Source organism: Capricornis sumatraensis, chromosome 2 (assembly GCF_032405125.1).
Source record: "Capricornis sumatraensis isolate serow.1 chromosome 2, serow.2, whole genome shotgun sequence".
NCBI lineage: Eukaryota > Metazoa > Chordata > Mammalia > Artiodactyla > Bovidae > Capricornis > Capricornis sumatraensis.
In genome coordinates, this window is record NC_091070.1 from 33,267,080 (window position 1) to 33,294,411 (window position 27,332).

Genomic DNA, 27,332 nt, shown 5'->3' on the forward strand with positions numbered 1-27,332 from the left:
AAGCGTCTTTTAATTTCATGGCTGCAATTACCATCTGCAGTATTTTGGAGCCCCCCCAGAATAAAGTCTGACACTGTTTCCACTGTTTCCCCATCTATTTCCCATGAAGTGATGGGACCAGATGCCATGATTTTCATTTTCTGAATGTTGAGCTTTAAGCCAACCTTTTCACTCTCCTCTTTCACTTTCATCAAGAGGCTCTTTAGTTCCTCTTCACTTTCTGCCATAAGGGTGGTGTCATCTGCATATCTGAGGTTATTGATATTTCTCCCGGCAATCTTGATTCCAGCTTGTGTTTCTTCCTGTCCAGCGTTTCTCATGATGTACTCTGCATAGAAGTTAAATAGCAGGGTGACAATATACAGCCTTGACGTAGTCCTTTTCCTATTTGGAACCAGTCTGTTGTTCCATGTCCAGTTCTAACTGTTGCTTCCTGACCTGCATACAGATTTCTCAAGAGGCAGGTCAGGTGGTCTGGTATTCCCATCTCTTTCAGAATTTTCCACTGTTGATTGTGACCCACACAGTCAAAGGCTTTGGCATAGTCAATAAAGCAGAAATAGATGGCGCTGAAGCAGGACCCGAAGCCTAAATTCCAGGAGGGTGAGAGAGTGCTGTGCTTTCATGGGCCTCTTCTTTATGAAGCAAAGTGTGTAAAAGTTGCCATAAAGGATAAACAAGTCAAATACTTCATCCATTACAGTGGTTGGAATAAAAATTGGGATGAATGGGTTCCAGAAAGCAGAGTACTCAAGTATGTGGATACCAATTTGCAGAAACAAAGATAACTTCAAAAAGCCAATCAGGAGCAATATGCAGAGGGGAAGATGCGAGGGGCTGCCCCTGGAAAGAAGACTGCTGGGCTGCAGCAGAAAAATGTTGAAGTGAAGACAAAAAACAACAAACAGAAGACACCTGGAAATGGAGATGGTGGCAGCACCAGTGAGGCACCTCAGCCTTCTCACAAGAAAAGGGCTCGAGTAGATCCTACTGTTGAAAATGAAGAAATTTCCCGTTACCCCACCCTAATATTGTCCTTTTCCCTACCATTGGTAACCACTAGTTTGTTCTCTTTGGAGAAGGAAATGGCAACCCACTCCAGTGTTCTTGCCCGGAGAATCCCAGGGACAGGGGAGCCTGGTGGGCTGCCGTCTGTGGGGTCACACAGAGTCGGACACGACTGAAGTGACTTAGCAGCAGCAGCAGCAGTTTGTTCTCTATATCTGTGAGCATGTATCTTCACAAATTACTGTTGTTGTTGTTGTCTTTTCAGATATATACTCAAGTATGGAATTTCTGGGTCACATGGTAGTCCTGGACTTCCCTGGTGGCTCAAATGGTAAAGAATCTGCCTGCAGTGAGGGAGACCTGGATTCGATCCCTGGGTCGGGAAGTTCCCCTGGAGACGGAAATGGCAACCCACTCCAGTATTCTTGCCTGGAGAATTCCATGGACAGAGGAGCCTGGTGGGCTACAGTCCACAGGGTTGCAAAGAGTCAGATATGACTGAGCAGCTAACATACATGGTAGTTCTGTTTTTTGTTTTTTTGAGAGATCTCCATACTGTTTTCCACAGTGGCTGCACCAATTTTTATTCCCACCAACAGTGTACAAGGGTTCCCTTTCTCCACATCCTGGCCATCATTTGTTACTTGTGTTCTTTTTGATGATAGATAGCCATGTTGAGCATCTTTTCATGTTCCTTTTGGCCATCTATATGTCTTCTTTGGAAAAATGGCTGTTCATTTCTTCTGCCCATTTAAAAATCTGATTTGAACTGAATTTTTAAAAAACAGCTAGCAGTTTTGTTTGCTTTTCATGCCTTGATCATATCAGATGTTTATATTTCCTAGAACTGTATTACTATGGCTGCTATTTTTCAGTTATTTTGACCACTATAAAAGAACCTTTTAAAAAGAGTCTTAAAAATTTTTTTTAAACCTATTTATATTGTTATGTGTTCTTGCTACTTAATGTTTATTTTTTAGCAATAACATATTAACAATAATAAAATCTATATGGTTTTCTTTTAAAATATGTACAGTTTGAAAGTTCATCATGGATTTTATGTACACATGGCGTGTGACAGTTTATCAATTGTCTGATAAAATTATTGGCTTGTATTTTTGATGCCATATGACTATAAGGAGAAATGTTAAAAGACGGAATTAGTGATGCGCATGGGCCTTCATGTGGCAGTTTTCACCTTTTTAGCTTCACCTCTTTTTCTCACCACCTAAACTTTAGGCACAAGGAGCTATTTGTAGTTTCCCAAAGTTGCTATTAAGTGTTATATAGCAGTGGAAACAGCAATTTAAATCTCAAGTCTGCCATATACAGCTTGTGTTATCTTGGGCAAGTAAGTATCCTCTCTAAATCTCAGCTTCCTCATTATAAACTGGGGATAAAATAGGACCTCTGGTCTTAACTGCACGCAGTGAATGTTAAATGATTATGTGAGCTGTTATTCTTGTTGGTGTTCCTCCTCTTTTTCCGATGGTTATTGTTCTGACTGAAGCTTATCCTCTCAGTCCTCCTCTCATATCAGACTGGTAAGCCATTCTCTCAAATTCCAATGTGATGATGATGATAATAAAAGGACAGGTTATCATCTATGGGTTTTAACTGTCACTTCTCTCTACATCCTTCCACATGTGGCATTTGTGATCTAGTCCATTTTCCTCTAATGGGTTAAGCTCTATCTTCTCTTTCCCTAATGGTCTGGAAAACTGTTTGTTCCATTTTTTTTCTGGCTGACTTCTTCTTTCCTCTGGTCTCAGCGGAAGTGCCATGCTCTCAGAAAGTAAGACTGTTGCAATACTCACTTTTTACCAGTCTTCTTTCATTTCCATCTTCCCATCATCTCTGTTGCTGTTTTTAGAGCGTTCAGGAATTTCTTTCCCCCACATTTATCACAATTGTGATTAGTTATTTCTGTAATTACTGTTTAAGGTTTGTATCTTTAGTAGAAGATCATTTCTGTGAGAACTTGCAGAGACTTGTGTATTGAATTCACATCTGTGTTCTTAGTGCCTGCCACAGTGCTCAACACAAGAGTAGTTGTTTACTAAACATTTGCTGAATTAAGAAATATCCTATTTCTATCACTCAGCTACCTAATGAGTTAACAACTCACTCAGCAATGTTAGTACTGAAGTTTGTGCACAAATTTTAAATTTTACTTGTTACATACTATTATTGTATTCTTTATACTTTTTCCCTGTTCATGTTGTAAGTTTCTGAAGGGTGCCATTTGTGTTATATACATCTTTTTATTCCAAAGCCTAACAGACTACTTGGCAGTGGAAATTTTATTGTTCAGTGAATGTTCATCAATGAAAATATGTTTTTAAAGTATGATTAAGAATGGAAAGTTTTACAGATACAAGAATTCAAACTGAAATCACCAACAAATGCTATCAGTTTAAGTTATATGCTAAGTGTGAGGCAATATATATGATACGTATTTATATGAAATAGGGTAATATGGAAAATATGTAAATTCATGTGTTAATATTATGTGTCAAAAAAACACATTATCAGCTGATGGTGAACATTTGAATGGTAATTTTAATTGGGCCTTCTATTCTGATATTCTTTTTTTTTAATTCTTTTTTTCTATAAAGTTTAGAAAATTTTGTCTTGCTATTTTAATATTAGATATTATATGTGAGCATTTTTTCTGATTTCATTAAATTTTTTTACAACATGATTTTAATAGGAACATAATTTTTTTCCTATAAATTGACTATAATTTTTCAATAATGATTCTGTTGATATTTCTGTAAGTAACTTTCCAGCATTATACATATTACAGAAGTTTTGCATTCATACCTACTTTTTCCCTTAGAATTTTAAAAGTAGAATTACTGGGTTAAATGGTGTGAGGATTTGTAGACCTGTTGATGTTACCAAAATGTTGCTTATCGCCCTCCAAAAATATTGTACATTTTAAATTTTCTAACAATAATGAGAGTGTGAATTTCAGCCTACCTGCTCCTGTATTGCATATTGTAATTAGGAAATATTGTATTTAAATATTGTAATTAAGGAAAAAGAAACAATGTTGTCTGTATGAGGCCCCCTAAAAAGTAATAACTTGATCTTATTTGCTTACTAGTGAAGCTTTATATGTTTCATGTTTCTTGGCCATTTTTATTTTTTCTATACATTGTTTTCTTTGCTCACTTTTTCATTAGTTTGTTCCTGCTTATCAAACTCTTTAATATCCTAATTTTCATTAAATGATTTCTTTTTTGAAGCCTTTTTAAATAGAAAAAGCCTGTACATTTTAATAATTAGGTGTATTTAATTAGTAGTTTAATTTCAGTTCTCACATAGTATATAACCTATTTCATTTTTGTAAGTAGTAGTAATGTATGAAACTTTTTTCTTTTTATTATTATTATTTTTAATTTTATTTTTTTTTCACTCTACAATATTGTATTGGTTTTGCCATACATCAACATGAATCTGCCACGTGTTCCCAATCCTGAACCCCCCTCCCACCTCCCTCCCTTTACCATCCCTTTGGGTTGTATGAAATTTTTAAAAGAACATTTATTTTGTAAACTAGGAGCCTTTTGTGGCAGATGAGTATATTGAACGTCTTGTGTGGAGAACCCCTGGAGGAGGCTCTAGAGGGGGACCTGAAGCTTTTGATCCTAAAAGGTGAAGTAAAATTGTTTTTTCATAGACCCAATCTAGTACAAGTTTGTGTCTGGAACAGAGGTGACTGTTGGAATTCCTTTCAATATTCCTGAAAAGGGAGTTAACAACTAACTGGCCAATAAAAGGAAGAAGCATTAGAAGCTCGAGATTTTTTTTTTTCCTTTTATGTTTCTTTTATTTTAAAGAAGGACTTTAAGTGACACGGGGAAAGGGATTTTATTGCATTATGAGAATTTAATCTTTTCTCCAATTAATAATAAATTAGAAATTATTGGTTATACCTCTAAAATAAAACATGTTGAGTATGCCATTTTAAGTATTGTTGTAAATTGGGGGAACAAAACTCACCATACCCTGGAATGCACAGTATTATGTTTATATAGTACATTTTACCCTTTTGACTATTTCTGTAAAATTGGTTTCATTTCTGGGGGTTAATCTGGAGATTCCCTATGAGGTTTTCATTTATATCAGAGATAATCCCTAACGATGCTAGAGAGAAAATTAACATGTTCATCCCTACCTCAAGGAATGCTCACTAATGCTTTATTTACAATTAAAAGTGAATTGATCAGTTCCTAGTGATCAGTTATAGATGGATTGATACATATTCTAATTTTCTTTTGTTAGATTATTAGAAGAATTTGTAAATCATATTCAGGAGCTCCAGATAATGGATGAAAGGATTCAAAGGAAAGTAGAGAAACTAGAGCAACAGTGTCAGAAAGAAGCTAAGGAATTTGCCAGGAAGGTACAAGAACTCCAGAAAAGCAATCAGGTAAACTGTTAATTGAATAATGAATATACAGACTTTAATATGTTTATATCCTTTCAGTTTTAAGTTTTTAAAAAAAAAGTCTAGTCAAATAGTAATTGTTGAGGTTTCATAATACTGCTCTCATCTCATGTCATAAAATGTTTATGAATTGTTACCAGGCACTCTTGGTGTACTTGTTTGCTACTGAGTGATGGTTTGGGGTCAGAGTACTCCCTTCTTAGGATGAGATGGTATTCAGTACAGTGTGGTCCTTGCTTCCTCTCTTAACAATGCAAATTTTTAAGAATGATACCTCAGCAGACCTGTATTTTTAGGGGGTCGCACAGAGTTGGACACGACTGAAGCGACTTAGCAGCAGCAGCAGCATGACTAGCTTGGATATTTAGGTATTTATTTGCATTCTCATTTAATCATAAAGCGAAATAATAATACCAGACCAACTATTGCCTGGATCAGATTTTTCCCTAGAGGAAACCTGGTCTGGGAAGTTTCACAGAAGTCATGAGGCAGATACCCTAATGAGAATGCTGGTGTAACTGGGAAAAGCAGATGCAGAACTCTTCCTCAGTCCATTTTGGAGTAAAACTAGACCATTAGGGTGACTCTGGGGTACATAGGCCAAGCTTCTTAGCCATTCTTACTTCTTAGGCCCTAGACTTAATCAGGAAACTCTGAACCTCTTTCACATCCTGAGCCTGATGTGGAACTTGACTGACCTTTAGTTAGAAGTGTAGTTAGAAGAGCATGTTTAGCATTGCTGCCTTGTAGGGGTTGTTTGTTCTTTAGTAGTAGGGATTAGCAAGCTGATTTCTACTCAGTTTTTCATATGTTTAGATTCCTTCACTTAAGCCTGTATAACTGTTAGAAATTATTTAATAAAGTCTGTAATTTACATAAGATAATGTATTTTTAAGTAGTTAAAGTAATAGATTCAAAATACTTCTAATGCAAAGTCCCCTTGGTAATAACAATAGTATTAATAGTTAATCTGGGTTCTCTGATTGTATTTTATGTTTGTGCATGTTTCTCCTAGGTTGCCTTCCAACATTTCCAAGAACTAGATGAGCACATCAGCTATGTAGCAACCAAAGTCTGTCACCTTGGAGACCAGTTGGAGGGGGTAAACACACCCAGACAACGGGCAGTAGAGGCTCAGAAGTTGATGAAATACTTCAATGAGTTTCTCGATGGAGAACTGAAATCTGATGTTTTTACAAATTCTGAAAAGGTGAGCACTGTCAGAAGAATAAAAGCATGTAATAACATTACTAACAATGCTCTAATTATGAACTAAATTGCTGCTTTCCAGAGTCAGACTTCAAATCACTGAGTAGCTGACTTATTAAAAGTCTTTATTTTGAAAAAGACACTTGCCAACAAAATTTACATTCAAATTTTCAGTTGGATTGCCTGGCATCTTGTTTATGAAATGTGTATGGCTTAGAAATACTGAGTTAGCTATGTTAATAAGTATTTCTTTTTCATAATTGACTTTTAATATTAAAAGAATTTAATAGTCATATTCCCCTGGGTGAGGGGGTGGTGTGACCCTAAATCATTTACAAACTGAAGTATATTTCTGTGCAGGAAATTCAGAGCTTCTAGTTTTTGTTACTTGAATAAAGTTCTTTTATAAAAGTTAAAGCATAGTTCGGATCAAAAAGAATTGAAAAATCTGAATTAATTATTCATGTTAATTTTTTTCATAGCACTACTCACTTAATCCTCGTCTAAGGTTGTATAGTATTGGTTACTCTACAATCTTGGGAGAAGGTTATTCAGCTCATTTTCTTCCCCTCGGGGGGGAAAAAAATTGAGAGTGCGTGAAAAAATAAGAATTATGAATAGTATATGCACATAGTAATAACATTGTCTATTAATATGTTAAATACAGTCTTCCAGACTATTTTCCAGGTTTACTCCATGGGATATCTCAGGTAGTGGAATGTTAAAAGCTAAGTTGTATTGAAGTTCACTTTGAATTAAGCAATACATTGTTTTGTGAGCAGGAAATATATAGTTTTATAGAGTTTATAGTTTTTAGAGATCTTTGAAAAAAATGCTTATATGTGTAGAGAAAATTCCTCTATAGAAAAGACAGTATTTTAAATAATGAGTTCCAGGAATTATATTTATAATATAAAGTAGAGCTGATAAGATTAATATCAAGAACATAATCATACCTAAACACTTGTAAAACACTGGCAATATCTAACTTTTATACATTCATGTGATTCTCACACACACACACATAACACATAGGGCTTGAACACCAAACTGTTTTTCAGGGTACCGTTTTGTTTTGTTTGAATGTTTTTGTTTTGTTTCCTACATGAAACATATATATTTCTAATGTATTATAAAAGTATATATTAATACTTATATATATATATTTTTAATTGTTTTATATATATATATAAAATTGTATGTAATTCAAGTCTTATAGCTTGGGTTTCCTTGGATTATACCTGTTGGATTGTAGAGTATATTTATGCTTTGTTATAAACAAAATGCAGATATTTTACGCAGTGTGAGTAGGTCTGTTTATTTCATGCAGCTCAAGGCAGCCATTTAGAATTTAGAGAAAAGTAAATATTTTAAAATTGATTACACGTGTGTGTGCGTGCATGCGTGCATGTGTGTGTGTGTTCAGTTGTATCCTACTCTTCCGCTATGGACTGTAGCCCACCAGACTCCTCTGTCCATGGGATTTTGGAGATAAGAATGCTGGAATGGGTTGCCTTTTCCTTCTCCAGGCAATCTTCCCACCCCAAGAATCAAATCTACATCTCTTGCATTTCCCGCATGGGCAGGCAGATTCTTTACCACTAGTGCCACATATACGTTTCTTAAATGAAAAAGGATGATTTTACTATTTATTGCAGAGTATTGTTTCTTTGTATGGAAGATCTTGTGGGGCACAAGTTGAAAGTAGTTAAGTGTAGAATGCTTCAATCACTCACACATCCATCTGTTTTAATTTTTTTCATCTCTAAATAACATCACTGAGGATTTAGTACTCTCCATATCATGCTAAGGGTTAATCACTCAGTCATGTCTGACTCTTTGTGATCCCAGGTACTGTAGCCCACCAGCCTCCTCTGTCCATTAAATTTTCCTGGCAAGAATACTGAACTGGGCAACCATTTCCTTCTCCAAGGGATTTTCCCCGCCCAGGGATCAAACTCAGGTCTTATGCATTGCTGGCAGATTCTTTACTGTCTGAGCCACCAAAACTATGCAAAATCAAATAACGTTGGCCCTGGTTTTCAAGAAATTTACTTTCAGCTGAATTCGATGATGAATATTGTGGCATTCTAGAAAGACATCAAAAGTTCAGGCTTGTTATACATACATACTAGGTTACAAATAAGTAGATCCTTAAAACTTGATATAATAGTGATGATGTTGATAGTGATTGCACATGTATTTTAACCTGATTTGTATTGCTTATAATGTTTTATATAATGAAATTATCTTCTTTACATTATCTCTTTACACTTTAAACATTTTAATTATTCTCAAGTATTTGTGTAGTTCATGATGTTACTATTGTCTCTTAATTTTTAAGATTCTTAATGAAAGATGAGCAAATCTTCATATCCTTTCTACCTCATTCACTTGGTTACTAGCTGTCTAATTTTTGAGGAGTAAGTACAGACTTACTAGTGTTTAAGCTAAGTCCTCTTATTTTCTTTCCTTTGCATCACTCTCTCCCATATCTCATTTTCTTTCATCTTGTTTCTTTTTTTCTTATACGTTAGTCCTCTTTTCACAATTGTCTTGTTTTTCTCTCATGTCTCCCATAGATTTTGGGTTACCGTTGAGTCATTATTTTTGGCCTGGTACTGTCACAGTTAACTACACTTAGGAACCTCATCTATGGTACGAGATTGCTAATTATTAGGTAAACTTCTGGCTGTTTCAGTTTCTGCACTGTGTACCAGCCATCTTCCCAGTGGAAAGAAAAGGAAAATCACCCATGTCGGTGTGTGATTGTGGAAGGAACTAGAATGGGAAAAGATAACACATCTTAGTCCTTTTTCTTTCTGCTCCGTAGTCATTTTTGCTGTTTTTTTTTTAATCTTTGCTTTTCAGAATCTTCTAATTTTTTTCTCTGGGGGGAAAAAAATATTTTATGTCTATAGTATATATTCCCTCTTACCTCCATCTTTACAAAGTATGTTAGTTGTTTTTCTTCTTAGAATCACAACTTAATGTTCTGCATGTAGATAATGCCTGGTGGCCCTGATTATCTTTATCATGTTAGCATTGGGTGGTCTGTCACCTCACGCTGACATCAGTAGCAGATGTAAGCAGGTTATTTAGATTGTGGTTTTGAAAACTTCTGTGCCTAGAGTATATTTTAACTGACAGATGACTTTAAGAACTACTTGTGCTTGAAATAGTTTTTGTAAAATAATTTGGTAATTCAATAAAATAATATGTTATTTACTCTGCTGTACTTCTTCCTATATTAAGTGAAGTTTGTAAACACTGCATAAGGGGGACTTATATCTCTTAACAAGAACAAACTCCTGATGGAAACATAAAGCATGTACCTGGCAGGTTCCTTCTGAAGGGAGTATTGGTAAGGAGAAAATGGTGGACCTTGCTAGTACCACTAAATGGCATGTTGAAAAGTGGTCTTGCAGTGTTAATCTATGCTCATGTGCAGCAGAATTAGACTGAGCGTCCGGTAACTGAAAATGGCAGTGACATGCTGACTAGGAGATAAGTAGCTGAAGCAGAAATGCTGTCTATATTCACTCTTGTTTGGCATCAGCAGTATCATTTGGCCCTGCTCTTGTTTTCCACTGTTGTTTGCCAGACTTCACATGAGTACTCAGAAAGTTCTGTTTGAAGGTTCTCAGCGCTTCTGTCAACATTTGTAGGAGTCTCTTTCTGTCTTTTTTTCCCTTTTTTTCTTAGTGTTAAAGAAAGTGAATGATAAAATCAGTTACTAAAGGTGTGCCAAAATTAAACTCAATGCTTGTTTGAAATTTGTTTTCAAAAGTTAGCATATATAACTCCCTATACATTAGTATGAATAAGCACAAATTTCTGCATTTAAAAAATTTTAGACTCGTCTAAATTCTTTAGTTACACAGCTTGAATAAGTACAAACATTTTTGTATCATATTCGATTCAGAAGACTTCATGTTAACAAGTTTTAAAACTTGATATGTTTATTAAATGATAAGCATTTTGTTATTTTCTTCACCTACAGTGGGATATATGCACCAGTATGGTCTGAATTATTTCATAAATCTTGTTTCTCTGTTCATAAACTCAGAAGATACTTAAACTTGCTTTCGGCAGTCAATTATTTGAAATTTTTTAGAGTAGACTTGAACTGCAAGTTTCATTGGGAAGGGATTGTGGCATTATAAAATCACAAGATTTCAATACCATAATGACAAATGTTTATGTTTCAATGACTCATTATTGGTGATACCCCAGATGTATTCCTCTTGCTCACAAGATTTTATTGTGTATTTTAAAAGAAAATTGTTTGGGTGAGAGTCTGTGGACATACATATGAGAATATTACTATTTTTAAATACAAAATTATTTTTTGATATGTGTAAAGTTTTTTTTTTAACTATTGCTTTTATTTTTTAATAGATAAAGGAGGCAGCAGACATCATTCAGAAGTTGCACCTAATCGCCCAAGAGTTACCTTTTGATAGGCAAGTTTATTTCTCAAGAGTTAATTTGGCTTTATAGTGTATAATGTATGGAATAAAATTGTAGTTTTACCTGTATTAGTTTACTCATTAATTCAACAAGAACTTACTGAGGACTGCCTTTAAAAGAAACAGTATGCAATAATTGATTGAAAAATATGGTCTCTTAGCAACTAAATTTAATGATGTATGTTGAAATAATCTCAATCCTTTTTCTTTTGAAAAAAAATTGATGGAGAATTTTGAGATTGACAAGTAACATTTTGAATTTTCTGTTTTTTGTGTTTTTTTTTTTGACTCTGATAACAGTGTAGAAGGGCAGAGAAAGATTAAACATGGTTTCTTGAGCTGCTTCTTCCTCTAGATGAGAGTTCTTAAGCTTTTGGGAGTCTTGGACACCTCTGCAAAGCTGGTAAAAGCTATGAAATTGCCTTTAAAAAGTTCAGATAAACAGACTGTTGTATACAATTTCTTGGAGTTTTAGACCATTTAACCTGTCTGAAGGCTCCTTCCTAGGGACCTTAAAGTTACGAAGTCCTGTTTTAGATGCCAGGCCTTAGGACCATTGCTAAGTCAGGTACTAATGGTTTCATCCTTAAAGAGGCTTCACTGAGAAGAAAATTCTTTCATGATTTCCTTTAGTCCATGGAATGTCAGACTCTTTAATTAAATTTTATTAATAGTGGTTCTCCTATTTAAATATCTGGAAAAACATATCTTCTCTTAAAACAGATAATGTATCTTATTCCTTTTGTGGTACTTGAAGATCCTCGGTTACAAGTAGAATGTAAATGTATTACTGTACTTAAAGTTTGCCCACTATGTCCCAATATTCCCTACCCATAAATATATTTTATTTTACTTTGAACTTTGTGTCGTCATAAAGAGTTAACAGTAATAATCATTTAGCTATTATTGATATTCTTAGGCTTGTCCAACATTATAAGCAATGATTTTTAATGTCACCCACAAAAAAGCTTTTATTTCAGAGTTAAACTTAAATGGATAAAATGTATGGCTCACAATGGGTACATGATCATTTTCTCCCACCCATACAAACATCAGATATATATACTCATCTTCTCCCACTTCTGTTACATACTTCTCTTATATTTTGTTTTAACCTCTCTCCCAAGCCTTAGAATTGAATTTACATCCTAATCAAATTTAATTTTCTCACAGAGATCAATATAACCTAACATGTATTCTGTACTCTGTGATCCACCATAACTTTGATATATCAATTATGTTATCTGTGTGCTCAGTTGCTAAGTCATGTTTGACTCTTTGTGACTCTGAGGACTATAGCCCACCAGGCTCCTCTGTCCATGGGATTTCCTAGGCACAAATACTGGAGCGAGTTACCATTTTCATCTCCAGGGGATTTTATCAACCCAGGATTCATTCAAACCCACGTCTCCTGCTTGACAGGCAGATTCTTTACCACAATGAGCCACCTGGGAAGCCCATATCAATTTTGTATAGCTCTTTGAATTATTACCCTCTTTATCTATCTTTGGCATCTTTTTTGCCATCCCCTCACCTATCACTTTAATTATGTGAGATCTTTCAGCATTAATTTTCCATGTTGTGCATTCCCCTTTGATATTTATGATTTGAAAAAGTTCTAGTGTATTTTAATTGATATTTTAATTTGTGAATTTGCAGAGGTTGAATGCTAGGCACATGCGGGGTCCTTTTTATGGCTTCTATTTTATTTTTCCAGTTTTAAAATAACTCATTTATGTATCAGTTCAGTTCAGTCGCTAAGTCGTGTCTGACTCTTTGCGACCCCATGAATCACAGCACACCAGGCCTCCCTGTCCATCACCAACTCCCAGAGTTCACTCAAACTCATGTCCATTGAGTCGGTGATGCCATCCAGCCATCTCATCCTCTTTTGTCCCCTTCTCCTCCTGCCCCCAATCCCTCCCAGCATCAGAGTCTTTTCCAATGAGTCAACTCTTCGCATGAGGTGGCCAAAATATTGGAGTTTCAGCTTCAGCATCATTTATATATACTTATTGTTTATTTTCTTTTAAGTGACAATAATGAAACTTCATATGAAGAAATCCTAACAGAAGGGAAAAGAGACAAATATCAAGTGAATTTAAAATGCCAGTGAATATGAGTAGGGTCAATAACTCAGTTGTTGGGACTGGCTCAGTTAATTAGTGTTCAGAATTCCTCCCTCTTTAAAAGGGATTTGGTTATTCAGTGTGAATTTTCTCAGTGAGAACTAGATACTCCATCTGAATTGCCTGGTTTCAGTTTGTTAAATGGCATGCTTCCTGTCAGTACTCTCTGCCCTCTGGCCTTGTCTTTGCCCTCCTTCCTTGGTCACACCCTCCCTCTCATCTCCCTTCCTCCCTCCTCTCCCTCCCTTCCTTTATGAAGACATTTAGTATGGGAGTTTCTATGTATCCTCATTCTCCCTTTTATTAATATCTTACATTACTATGTACATTTGTCGCAAATAATGAACTTCATCATTGGTTTTTATCTTTCAGATTTTCAGAAGTTAAATCTAAAATTGCAAGTAAGTGGGGTTCTATTTATTTAATTGTTTCGGATAGGTGATCAAACTACTTTTATAAAAGAAAGAAAATCGTAAAAGAAGAGAGTGGGAACAATGTCCTCCTCCCACCCCATCCGTGAAATTTGATTCCTCTTCCTTGAAACAGCTATTAAATATTATCTGTTTCTTGTGTATTCTTCCAAGGATAGAACATAAATCATGTATATAATATGTAGAATTTTTTTCTATGGTCCCCATGTATTTTAAAATTGGTGGCATCCTATACAAATAGCTTGGTACCTTGTGTTTTTAACAACATATCTTAGACATTGTTTTTGTATCCATACATATGTGTCTCTCTCTCTCTTTTTTTCTTTTTTTTAAAAAAAAAGCTCATATGACCATTTCAGTACCTATTTAACTCTGTACATGGTAGTTTGAAACTTGTTCTTTAGATTGTATTTTAGGCAGATCATTCCAGATTTCTTTAATAGCCACTATATTTCTAGGCTCTAAGTCACTATTCAGGAACTCACTAAAGTTCAAAAATCACCTGTTTTGCCAAAAGTATATGGTAATAGCTCCAAGAATGTAGTGAATCAAATACCGCATGTTGTCTTATAATCTGGTATTGAATCTGCCTTTGTTCATGGTAAAGGCATTTGAACTCTAGTAAAGAGTTTGATAGTTCTCTTTACTCTTTTTCTAAAGTCAGGTTTAAGACTTTTCCTATCTCTTGCTTTCAGAAATGACATCCAGTTTTTTCCCATAGTCGTAAATGGAAGTCAGACTATAGGAGCTGATCTGTTTTGCCAGTTGGGAAGATTTTTTGTGTGTGTTGAAAATATAGATTTATATGCCTTAGTATATTATAATAAGAGTTTTGATCTACTACCTATAATCTCATGGTTTTTACAATTCTTTTAAAAGAAAGCTAGACTCATAATCATTATATTTATAAAGAAACCATATACTTACAAATAACCTGTGTACTTTGTTTCATTGTAGCTGAATGACTTTCTATTTTTAGGTAAATACCATGATTTAGAATGCCAGTTGATTCAGGAGTTTACTGGTGCTCAAAGAAGAGGTGAAATCTCCAGAATGAGAGAAGTAGCAGCTGTTTTACTTCATTTTAAGGTATTTTGCTTCATTTACTTCATTTTAAGGTATAGAAAGGTATTTAAGGTATTTACTTCATTTTAAGGTATAGAAAAAATTTAAAGTGCAGATTAGTCTTAAAGAATGTAGAGATGATGTGAATTCTGTATGTTGTTTTGTCACTAAGTTGTGATTCTTCGTGACCCCTTGGACTGTAACCCACCAGGCTCCTCTATCCATGGAATTTCCCAGGCCAAGAATATTAGAGTGGGTTGCTGTTTCTCTGGAGGATCTTCCCCACCCAGGGATTGAACCCATGTCTCCTGCCTTGGCAAGCAGATTTTTACCACTGAGCCACCGTGGTGTATTACAGTCTGTGATTTTGCCCTGTTGTTTTAGTGTATCACAGTGTTAATTTTAATTGTTTGGAATAATTTGAATGTATATTTTTTATGTTTCTCCAGAAATGATATTAAATCCTAGGTTTTAAGGATCTTATATTCAGTACTATTATATTAATACTATTAATAATAAACTATCACTGAATTTTTATATAGTTTGATGTAGAAAATTGTTTCCCTTCTGGCTGTTTATTGTTTTTTTTAGTCAAACATTTTATGAAATAATTCAAAAGCAAGAAGGCTTGACCTTAAGTGTGCGTTGGAATAGAGAAACCAGAGAGTAGCTGTTACTGCTGACCATTTATTGAGGCATAGAGATAGCTTTATTATATATAATACCTCTTGTATTGACATTGTTATTGTTGTTATAACTTAACCAAAACAGTGATGTGGATTTCTCTCTTCTTCTTAGGGTTATTCTCATTGTGTTGATGTTTATATAAAGCAGTGCCAGGAGGTAACATAACAGTACACTTCATTTGATTTTATTTTATGCTAATTTGTGTTTTAAAAAGCATTTAAATTATATATTCATTATATAAAATTCTCTGCTCTTTAGGGTGCTTACTTGAGAAACGATATATTTGAAGATGCAGCAATACTCTGTCAACGGGTAAACAAACAAGTTGGAGATATCTTTAGTAATCCAGAAACAGTACTGGCTAAACTTATTCAAAATGTATTTGAAATCAAACTACAGGTAATTTTAAACAGTGACTAAGTAGTTCTTAAGACAATATGTGTTTTTTTTCCCTCTGTTTTAAAAGTTTTTAAAAATTGAGTTTATTTGTGTAATATACTTAGGAACAGCAATTCACTTATTAAGTATAGGGGAAAGGAGAGACAGTGTCAAGCTTTAAAACAAAATGTTAAAAGGTGCCACTCACGGTCATCAGAGCATGTGTTAGAAATTACATGTGTATCAGTAGTAGTAGTAACAGGTGTGATAGATTAGCCTCAGATTTTAATATTCACTGGGCTCTCACCTTGACCAATCGATAGCATTTTGAAATGCTAAGAATGATACTTAGCATTGACATTGCTTACCTTATTTTACCTTAGTAAAGTAAATTTGAACAAGATTACAAGATCTGTAAAATTTTTTATCATATGGCACTGACATGAAAAGAAAAAACTCTGAATGTTTCGTTTACAGCCTTTACTTCCATAGCTCTGTACTTTAAGGCAACATTTCCTAAACTGTTTACCAATGGATTCAGCAGTGTTAAATAAATGTCGTTTTAAAAACACAACTTTGAATATCCTTTAGAGGTACTAATATATATTGTGATCCTCTAGAAGTGGAAATGTAATGTACTGCCTTTCCCAGTTTTATAGTAAGGTCTGTTAGTGTCTCAAAGGACACTAGTGTTACTTAGACTGCAGTTTGGGAAATGCTGCTTTAAAGAATTGACCATATTGATATAGCTTCAAGTGTTGTTTTTTGGGATTTTTTTCTAAAGATAAGATATTTGAGATTCTTAATGCTTAATCCCAACACTGATATAAATGTACAAGTAAATATGAGAAGCAGTAAACTAAAAACCTGCTTTTAAATTTTTTTTATATTGGTCTATTTCCTATGCATTGCCTTTGCCACTGGATTTTAAGTCAGAACAGTTCAAGAATGTGGAGTAATTCTAGAGGAAAAAAATATTGACTGTATAATTTAATATTTATTTAATTAACAGAATGTTGACTTTTCTTTTTAGAGCTTTGTGAAAGACCAGTTACAAGAATGTTGGAAGTCTGATGCAGAGCAGTATCTCAAAAGTCTCTATGATTTATACACAAGGTATATTTTTAATTATTAGAAAATAGTAATATCTCACCTTTTCTTCAAATAGAAAATTGGGAAGTATTCAGGTGTTATTGAATAACAGTTTGTCAGATACCAATATAACTTTTAGCATTAAATACTTGGCTGTATAGACTAGTATTGTATAAGAGTATCTTTCTTAGGTTAACTATTAGATATTATGCTTTATGTTAATGAACTTTAATGAAGTATAAAACCTTGTTTAAACTAAGACTTGAGAATTATGTTTTTGATCTTAATTGTAAACTAGTTCATTATTTAATTTTTTTTTAAGAATGAGTAATAACTACATTTATTTTCATTAAAGCTTTAGAAGTTGAGAAAAGGAGTGACAAATTCTTAACAAATGACAGTTTCAGACTTAAGTCTGATGTGAAAATCTGTCTTGTGTTTTGTAAATGGCAGTGTTACACTTTGTAGAAGTTTCATGTGGAGTTGCTTTTCTTCATTGTGATTTTGAGAAGAGGGTTTTCAAAAGTAACTATAATCAGGAAGTCTCTTTCAACAGCAGCACTATTCTGAGTCTATCTTCAGCAGTGAGAAACAGAAAATTAGAGACAAGTCCAGAGAAGAGAATGAACAGAGGAAGTATTTTGACTTGGTACCATGTCATGAATGGCATACTTGAAGCCATTCTGCCATTGTTGCCATTTCTAGACTGGTTGGTTGCCTCAGTTTCCTCTTGCTGAGTTGTCTCTAGGAGTTTATGGCAGTTTTCAAAACCATCATATTATTTGTAATATACATTCCACTTAATGTATTTATATAGCCTTATATAGTTGCTCTCTGCATACTAAGTAACGTCCCAGGGTTTAAGAAATGGTGGTTTAACATAAGTTTTTCAAAAGTCACATTGTAAAAATATGTATTTCTTAGTATTATTTCTATACCTAAAATATACATTTATCTTTTCCCCCTCTTTTCCGTGAAAAGAACCACAAATCTTTCCAGCAAGTTGATGGAGTTTAACTTAGGTACTGATAAACAGACTTTCTTGTCTAAGCTTATCAAGTCCATTTTCATTTCCTATTTGGAGAGCTACATTGAAATAGAGACTGGCTATTTGAAAAGCAGAAGTGCTATGATCCTACAGCGCTATTATGACTCAAAAAACCATCAAAAGAGATCCATTGGCACAGGAGGGTAAGAGTTTTTGTTAAATGTTATAGTTAAAACTAAAGATATTTAAAACATTTTTATATTTGGACAACTTGAGAAATATTGATAGTCATTAGAATTTTCTGTGAAGAATTATCAGTTTTTTTATACCATTCATCAAATCCTGTCTTTTGAGACACATGTTGAAATATTTTAACATTATTAAAATGTAAAACAGAATACCAGTGCCATAAGTCCTCCCATCCTCCCTCCTTTCCTTTTTTTAGATTAAGTTAATTATTCCAGGCTATTAATTAGGAAGTAAATTGTTTTATTGCTGCTGTTGCAGGTGTGCTTAAAAAGAACAAAAACCCCTGCAAATTGATACCCTGAGCTTTTTAAATGACTTGGGCATGAACTTGTTTAAGTAATACATTAAAACTTGAATTTACTCATATCCTAGAAGAAAATAAAATGATTTGCTATAAGAATTGGTGGCAGCTCAGTAATCTAGATCTTACCTATCTTGAATTTAGTTGATTCTAGGATGAATCAAAATAACTTTTGTGAACCATCAGAGTTGATGGTTCATATAATATTCATACAGCTAAATCAGCTTCTTATTTCCCAGCTTGTTATATATTAAATAATGATCATGGATAGATTATAATTAGGAATAAGAAGTGACATCTGAAAGGCAGTAGCAAGTAAAAGAGAAAAGCTAAAAAACAACCATAAGAATTTTTTTTTAAAGTTCACAATCTGGAGCTATATATTCTATAAATACAAACAAAAGTAATCTAGCCTTCTATAAATATAATAAATGTTCTTAATAACCCTCATTTAAAAAGCTAAATTATGTTTAATAGTAATAAATGTACAATATGCTTAAGTAGTTAGTATATTTAAAAAGCTTTAAAATTTTAAAGTTTGTTTTAAGCAGGGCCGTTTAATTATCTGAAATATTAGCTTACTTCGAAAAGCCTACTTCCTAAGGAAACCAAACAAGGAGTTTTTGGCTATTGAGTCTGAATTGTAGAGCTAAATATTGAGTCAGAATTGTAGACCTAAAAGAGACGTTAGAGATAATAACTGCAGATCTACTCACTTTTCATATGATAGTCTTCTATTTAGAGATTAATGCTTTCTTCACTTTACAGAATTACTTACTGAAATTAGAAGTTTTAGATCTCCTGCTATTGGTCCATTTTTCTTCTTTTTATTAGTTCATGTATACTAAGTTTGAGAGTACTTGAAATTGAAATCTATGTATAGTAGTCTTATTTTTTCATTTGTTTCTATTATGCACTAGTATTCAAGATCTGAAAGAGAGAATTAGACAACGTACCAACTTACCTCTGGGGCCAAGTATCGATACTCATGGAGAGACTTTCCTGTCCCAGGAAGTGGTGGTTAATCTTTTGCAAGAAACCAAACAAGCCTTTGAAAGATGTCATAGGGTAAGAATTGTACATTTATTTAATTTATATATAGCTGTGTATTTTAAGTTTTGCTTGTATAAACACTCTGCTCTCTGGTTATGAACATCTGTTTATCATAATAAAAAAGTAGGATTTTTGTTTAGGGAACAATTATTTTTAAATTGTTTAGAAGTATATTTTAATATGATTTTAAACAAAGATACCAAATTTTCTTCAGTGAGATATTAAATCAAGATATGAAAGTGAGGGTTAGAACCAGATCATAAAGAAATACAGCATTAGGGAGAGAAGGATGTTTTAAGAACAGATATCAAAGGAAAGGAAAAATTGACTCCATTAAAAATTTAGAATGCCTTCAACAAACACACTTTAACAAAGTAAACAATTAAGCCAGGGTGTAAAAAGAAGGCTTTAACCAGTTTTACTAGCAGAAGATTTATAAAACAAATAATACTGGTTAGTAATTGTATAGCACATACTATGTTCCAGGCACTATTCCAAGCACCTTAGGTATGCATTAACTCATTGTAACATTTCTGTGAAGTTGTTATCTCTTTTACAGAGGAAGAAACTGAGCTGCATATTTCTTAAGTATGAAATTGAGAGTTGAGGTAGTCATAATTTTTTATTTGTATGATGTATGTGGTCTATATATTTATATTGATAGATCAATATAGACTGTAAATAGAAATATAAAATGTGAGTTATCAATAAGATATTTAGTCTCACTAGTGGGAAATGAAACTTAAGACAGGGAAAATACTAATTCTCAATAGGTTGGCAAAAATTTTGTTGATACTCTTGGTAAGTATGTGGAGCAATAGAAGTTCTTATACACTGCCTATGGAAATAATAATCGATATACTTTGGAGAGTAATTTGTTAATTTCTTAGAGAATTTGTAGGTTCACAGGACATGTCTAACATCATAAGCTACGTTGTTTGTCATGGTGAAAAATTAGAAGCAAACTAAGTGTGCTGTAGAAAAAATTGATAAAATGACATTGTTCATATACGGGAAAGCTAATATACCAATTTAAATGACTAAACTAGAGTTACATGTATCAGCATGAGTAAATCTCAAAAATATAATGTTTAGTGGAAAGAGCAAGATGGGGAAAGATATATTCATTATACCACAATATAAAGTTTTAAAAAGTAAAAATATTTTGTTCAGGAGCATACACAACATGGGTGTGATAAACAGTTTCAGAGTAGTGGTTGTCTTGGGAGGAATACCTAAGGCACTTTATAATGTTGGACTGCTCCTGCAACCACAGAAGAAAAAATCTGAAGTACATTTGGAAAAGTGTTAAGATATGACACCTCAGGGTATGTGATGGCTGTATTTGATGCAGTAATAGCTCTACTCTTGTGAATACTGGAAATATGTTAAAATATTTCTATACCATCAGATCATCAAAAATCCAATGGATGGAGGAGCCGGGTAGGCTGCAGTCCATGGGGTCACTAAGAGTCGGACACGACTGCGCGACTTCACTTTCACTTTTCACTTTCATGTATTAGAGAAGGAAATGGCAACCCACTCCAGTGTTCTTGCCTGGAGAATCCCAGGGACGGGGGAGCCTGGTGGGCTGCCGTCTCTGGGGTCGCACAGAGTCGGACACGACTAAAGCGGCTTAGCAGCAGCAGCAGTAGCAGCAGATCATCAAACCTGAAGCTGTCAACATATTTATTGTTTTGAGTCACAGTGTGTGCTTAATCACTTTAGTCGTGTCCAACTCTGTGCAACCCTGTGGGGTGTAGCCCACCAGGCTTCTCTGTCCAAGGGATTCTCTAGGCAAGAATACTGGAGTGGGTTGCCATGCCCTTCTCCAGGGGATCTTCCCAACTCAGGGATTGAAGCTAGGTCTCTTATATCTCCGGCATTGGCAGGCAAATTCTTTACCACTAGCGCCACCTGGGAAGCGCTTGAGTCACACTCAGTAACTAGATTAAATCATGACCTTCTCTCTGGATAAAGACAAAATCGAAAATCAGTTTAATTCATTGCAGTCTGATGTAACAAACATTATTTTGTGTTTACTTTGTACCACCTGCCATGTTAGGCATTAAGGTTATAAGTACAAAATATACACATTACCTTTGAATAGTGAGAAAAGAGGTAGATATATAAAGAATTAGTGCAAGTAGACATACACTATGTATATAGTAACAGATTTCCTCTTCTTGGGCTCTAAAATCACTGCGGATGGTGACTGCAGCCATGAAATGAGAAGACAGTTGCTTCTTGGCAGGAAAGCTGTGACAGACCTAGACTGTATATACTCTACTGACAAAGGTCCGTATAGTCAAGGCTGTGTTCTTCCCATTGGTCCATGTACCGTTGGGAGAGCTGGACTGTAAAGAAGGCAGAGCACCAAGAATTTATGCCTTCGAACTGTGGTGCTGGGGAAGACTCCAGGAATACCTTGGACAGCAAGGAGATCAAACCAGTCAATCTTAAGGGAAATCAACCCTGAATGCTCTTTGGAAGGACTGATGCTAAAGCTGAAGCTCCAGTATTTTGGTCATCTGATGTAAACAGCTGACTCATTGGAAAAGTCCCTGTTACTGGAAAAGATTGAGGGCAAAAGGAAAAGAGAGCGTCAGAGGATGAAATGGCTGGATGGCATCACCGATGTGATGGACATGAACTTGGGCAAACTTCAGGAGATGGTGAGGGACAGGGAGGCCTGGCGTGCTGCAGTCCATGGGGTTGCAGAGTCAAACAGGACTGGGTGACTGAACAGCACAACAACAGATAGACACTGTTGAGACCTAAAGAGGAAGCAGCCAGCTCTGACTGGTTAAGGAATTGAGGATGAGTATTTTTCAGAGGAGATTTCAAAAAGGAGAGGACATTTGAGGTCTGGGTCTTGAAAGATAAATAGGGTATCTTCAAGATAATGGCAGGCGATTTCAGGAAAAGAGAATATTACATGCACAAAAACATATACAGAGAACAGTCATGCAGCATGAAATACTTGAACTAAAAAAGGATATGGGGAGAGTAATGAGACAGGAATTTGAAAATGTAGACAAAAACTCTTTATATACCATACTTAGAAATTTGGACTTGACCTTGTTAGATGTTGATGGAAATATTAAAGGATATAAAACAGGGCAGTGTAATGAGAAGACTGGGTGTATTTTTCTTTTTAGAAAAGCTTAGTAATGTCGAGATATAATTGACATTCAGTAGACTGCTTGTATTTGAACTGTACAGTTTGGTAACTTTGGTAAGTTATGTGTACATTTATGAAGCTATAGTACAACCAAAGTAATGAACAGATCACCCTCCCCCCCCAAAGTTTCCTTTTCTACTTGTAAATTCTCCTTTTCTCCTCCCTCTGTTTCTGTCCTCAGGCAACCATGACCTCCTTCACTGTAGATTAGTTGTCAAAAAGAAGTTGTCAAGACTCAGGACTGAGTCTTGAAAACTAAATAGGACTTTTCAAGAAGTTGATTAATTTTCTAGAATTTTTAATAAATGGGATTATAATATAATATATACATGTGTTTCTGGATTCTTTAACTCAGCATAAATGTTTTGAAATTCATTCATGTTGTGTGTATTAGTATTTTCTTTTATTGCTGAATAGTATTTTATTGCATGGAAAAGAAGTGAAAGTGTTAGTTGCTCAGTCATGTCCGACTCTTTGTGACCCATGGACTTCTCTACCCATGGAATTCTCCAGGCAAGAATTCTAGAGTGGGTAGCCGTTTTCTTCGTTTGGGGATCTTCCTGACCCAGGGATTGAACCATGGTCTCCTGCATTAAAGGCAGGTTCTTCACTGTTTTGCTTATCCACATACCTATTGATGGCAGTTTAGATTGGCTCCAGTGTTTGGTTGTTAAAAATGAAGCTGTGAACATTCATTTATATATTTTTATGCAGACATATGCTTTCATTTCTCCTTAGTAACATTTTTAAAAATTGGGTTCTTATTTCTTGACAGTTGTATATGTAGTTAAGACTCATTTTTTTTAAAGTTGAAAGTGAAGTTGCTCAGTCGTGTCCAACTCTTTGCAACCCCATGGACTGTAGCCTACCAGGCTCCTCTGTTCATGGGATTTTCCAGGCACAAATACTGGAGTGGCTAGCCATTCCCTTCTCAGGTATCTTCCCAACCCAGGGATTGAACCCAGGTCCCCTGCATTGCAGGCAGACTTTACTGTCTGAGCAACCAGAGAAGCCTAAGTTTTAGGTGTACAGCATAGCAGTTCAGCTATATGTATATTTATGTGTGTATATATATTTTTTCCCTTATAGATTGTTATACAATATTGAGTATAGTTCCCTGTGCTATACAGTAGGTCATTGTTGGTTGTCTATTTTATACATAGTTGTGTGTATATGTTAATCCCAGCCTCACAATTTATCCTTCCCCCATCCCCTTTTTCCCTTTGGTAACCATAAGTTTGTTTTCTGTGTCTGTGAGTCTCTTTCTGTTTTGAGAATAAGTTCATTTGTGTCTTCTTTTTCTTTTAGATTCTGCAAATAAGCTATATTGCATGATATTTGTCTTTATCTGACTTACTTCACTTAGTATGATAACCTCTAGGTCCATACACCCACACATACATATACACACACTCACATACATATGTGTGTGTGCGTGTGCTTAGTTGGTTCTGATTCTTTGCAGCCCCATGGACTGTAGCCTACCAGGCTCCTCTGTCCATGGAATTTTCCAGGCAAGAATACTGGAGTGGGTTGCCATTTCCTTCTCCAGGGGATCTTCCTGACCAGAGAGGGAACCTGAGTCTCTTGCATTGCAGGAAGAGTCTTTACCACTTAGCCACCAGAGAAACCCTGTTTGATTAGGACCCATTTGTTTTTCATAGATGCTCTTTATCAGATTAAGGAAATTCTTTTATTATAATTTTCTAGGTGTTTTTATAAGGATGGATATTAGGCTTTGTCAAATGCTATTTTGTTGTTGTTATTCTATTGTGAATTACATTGATAGATTTCCAAATGTTAACCTTACATTCTTTTAATAAACCCCCCCTGGTCATCATGTATTGTCCTATTTATGTATTATTGGATTAAGTTTACTAAACTTTTGTTAAATTTTGTGTTTGTGTTCACAAAGGATATTGATTTATACATATTTTTTTTCTCATAATGTCTTTGTAGCTTTGGTATCAAGGTAATCTTGGCCTCATAGAATGAGTTGGAAAATATTCTTTCCTCTTTAATTTTCTAGAAGAGTTTGTGTAAAATTAGTGTTATATCTTCCTTAAATATTTGGTAGAACTTAGTGAAGTCTTTTGTGCCTATAGTTTTTAAATTTGTGAGTATTTTTAGCTACAAATTCAACTTCTTAGTAGATATGGAACTATTTTAGTTACCTATTTCTTTTAAAGTGAGCTTTAGTAGTTTGTGGCCTTTAAGATTTGTATATTTCACACAGATTGTTGAATCTCGGGGGATTAAGTTGTTCATGTTATTGCCATATCCTTTTTTTAATGTTCAGTTGATTTTTTTTTTGTGTGTGTGTGTGTGTGTTTTAATTGAAAAAAATTGTTTAAAGTTTTTTGTTAATTTCTGGTGTATAGCAAAATGATCCAGTTATGTATATAAAATATATAATATGTATATTCTTTTTTCATTATAGGTCATTATAAGGTATTGAATATAGTTTGCTGTACTTTACACTATGACTTTCTTGTTTATTACATATATAGTAGCTTATTATCTTTTTAAAACCTGTTGAATCTATAGTGATGTCACCTATTCATTTTTGATGATTTGTGTCTTGTGTGTGTGATATAGGTTTATCAGTTTATTGGTTTCCCTGGAGAATCAGCTTTGATATCATTGATTTTCCTGTTTTGTATTTCATGGATGTCCACTCTTTATTATTTCTTTTCCTTCTGCTTACCTGGGCTTCATTTGATCTTTATCTAGTTTTTAAGGTGGAAGGTGAGATCAGTGATTAGAGACCCTTCTTATTTTCTAATACAAGGATTTAATCTTATAACTTTCTCTTTAAGATACTGCTTTAGCTTCATACAATAAATTTTTATTTGTTGTGTTTAAAATTCAGTTCAAAATACTTTTAAATTTCCCTTTTGATTTCTGTTGGCTGAAGAGTAGCTTAGAAGTGTGTTATATCATTTCCAGATATTAGAGGATTTTTTAGATATCTTTCTGTTAATGGTTTCAGTTTGATTCTGTTGTGGTTAGAGAACATATTTTGTGTGATGTGAATCCATTTTAAATTTATTGAGACTTGTTTTTTTAGCCTAGAATATGATCCATCTTGGTAAATGTTTTCTGAATACTGAAAGAAAATGTATATCCTAATGTTGAATGTTCTATGAATGTCATTTAGGTCCAATTGGTTAACAGTTATTTTTGTCTTGTATATCCTTACAACTTTTTCAGTCTACTTCTTCTTTCAATTATGCATGAATATATGGATGTAGAGAGGAGGGATGTGGAAAATGGCTTGCTAATGGCATTTATAAAGCATCATTGAACAAAGAAGGGAGGTGAGAGTTGTGGTAGAGAAGGGTAAAGGTTGGGGTGGTGTTAAGACCAGCAAGGGAATCAAGTAATACCAAACTAATAATTATAAGCTGTAGAGATTTAGAGAATTTAAAGTGGGTTATGCACTTTTTAACACCCAGCTGTATATATCAGATAACAAGCATTACTTTCAGAGGGAGCATGAATAGAGACAACAAATAGGCAACAATCAATTGATTAATAATGTAGGCAGCAGTTACAAGAAGTTGAGAGGTTATTTTCCAACATTTTAAAAGGGATTGAATTTTCTCAGCATAACTACTAATGATTCTTTTACTAAGTAGTTAATCAGCAGCAACATCAACATCAACATGAACATTTATTGTTGTGAACTTACGTGCCAGACACTAAGCTCAAAATACCTTACATGTATTTTCATACTTTATTTTCATCTCAAGGGTAGGATATAAGTACCAATAATACTATTCCTACCTTACAGATGAAGAAATTAAGATTTGGTGGGGTTAAATAACATCTCAAGGGTTCACTCAATGGGAAGTGATGAAGGTGGGATTGAGCCTGACCTATTTTATAGTGTCTGTTATTGATTTCCCTGTCCCCACCCTCCAAGAAAATGAAGAATCCTTTCTGGTTCTGAGTTTTACTAGAATAGCTTTTATTCAGTAGGTGAGTCTCAGACTTCTTTTACTATGACATTAAGAAAGGCATTTTACATGGCAGTTGAGTGTACTTTATTATATGTACTTACGTGTATGTTTTGTTTGTGTGTATTTCTTTAAAACATACTTGGCTTTAATGTGTACCTTAGATTTTCTTTTCTATTGGTTCTCTCTCCTTTTCTTTCTTTCCTGTCACAGTTAACATGGATTGCAGTCCAGGTCAGAAAACAGTAATCTTGTTTAAGCCGGGAGAATTGTAAGACAAATACAGAGCACTGCAACTATATGTATATGAGAAAGGCATTTTGGGTGGGTGGAAGGTATTTAAGTTACCATTTGACAACAGATCACTATGTCTTATACAAAGTAGATTGCTTAAAAAAAAAAAAAGTTGCCTTGTTTTTTAAAGGTAAACCTGAGGAGTGATGTATTTGGTTTTTCTTTTTAAAGCTCTCTGATCCTTCTGATTTACCAAGGAATGCCTTTAGAATTTTTACCATTCTTGTGGAATTTTTATGTATTGAACATATTGATTATGCCTTGGAAACAGGACTTGCTGGTAAGTATATTTATTTGTATTATTCTTCATCTTAAATTTCTTTGATCCTGTTTGGTTAAACTGTATGCATACTATTGTTTTATATATATTC

The 27,332-nt window shown here is 34.4% G+C and overlaps 1 protein-coding gene across 1 annotated transcript in view; it reads left to right on the plus strand.

Annotated features, from left to right (window-relative positions):
* Nucleotides 1–827: 827 nt before the first annotated feature.
* The window catches only part of EXOC5 (exocyst complex component 5), a 39,253-nt gene continuing 12,748 nt past the window's right edge, over nucleotides 828–27,332 (plus strand). Inside the window, exons 1-13 of the mRNA XM_068992249.1 lie at nucleotides 828–1,052; nucleotides 4,577–4,671; nucleotides 5,302–5,449; nucleotides 6,483–6,677; nucleotides 11,078–11,142; nucleotides 13,650–13,678; nucleotides 14,688–14,797; nucleotides 15,572–15,616; nucleotides 15,719–15,859; nucleotides 16,872–16,954; nucleotides 17,912–18,121; nucleotides 19,389–19,536; nucleotides 27,133–27,241. Coding sequence (XP_068848350.1) covers nucleotides 828–1,052; nucleotides 4,577–4,671; nucleotides 5,302–5,449; nucleotides 6,483–6,677; nucleotides 11,078–11,142; nucleotides 13,650–13,678; nucleotides 14,688–14,797; nucleotides 15,572–15,616; nucleotides 15,719–15,859; nucleotides 16,872–16,954; nucleotides 17,912–18,121; nucleotides 19,389–19,536; nucleotides 27,133–27,241 — 1,603 coding nt within the window. The remainder of the gene's footprint in view (nucleotides 1,053–4,576; nucleotides 4,672–5,301; nucleotides 5,450–6,482; nucleotides 6,678–11,077; nucleotides 11,143–13,649; nucleotides 13,679–14,687; nucleotides 14,798–15,571; nucleotides 15,617–15,718; nucleotides 15,860–16,871; nucleotides 16,955–17,911; nucleotides 18,122–19,388; nucleotides 19,537–27,132; nucleotides 27,242–27,332) is intronic.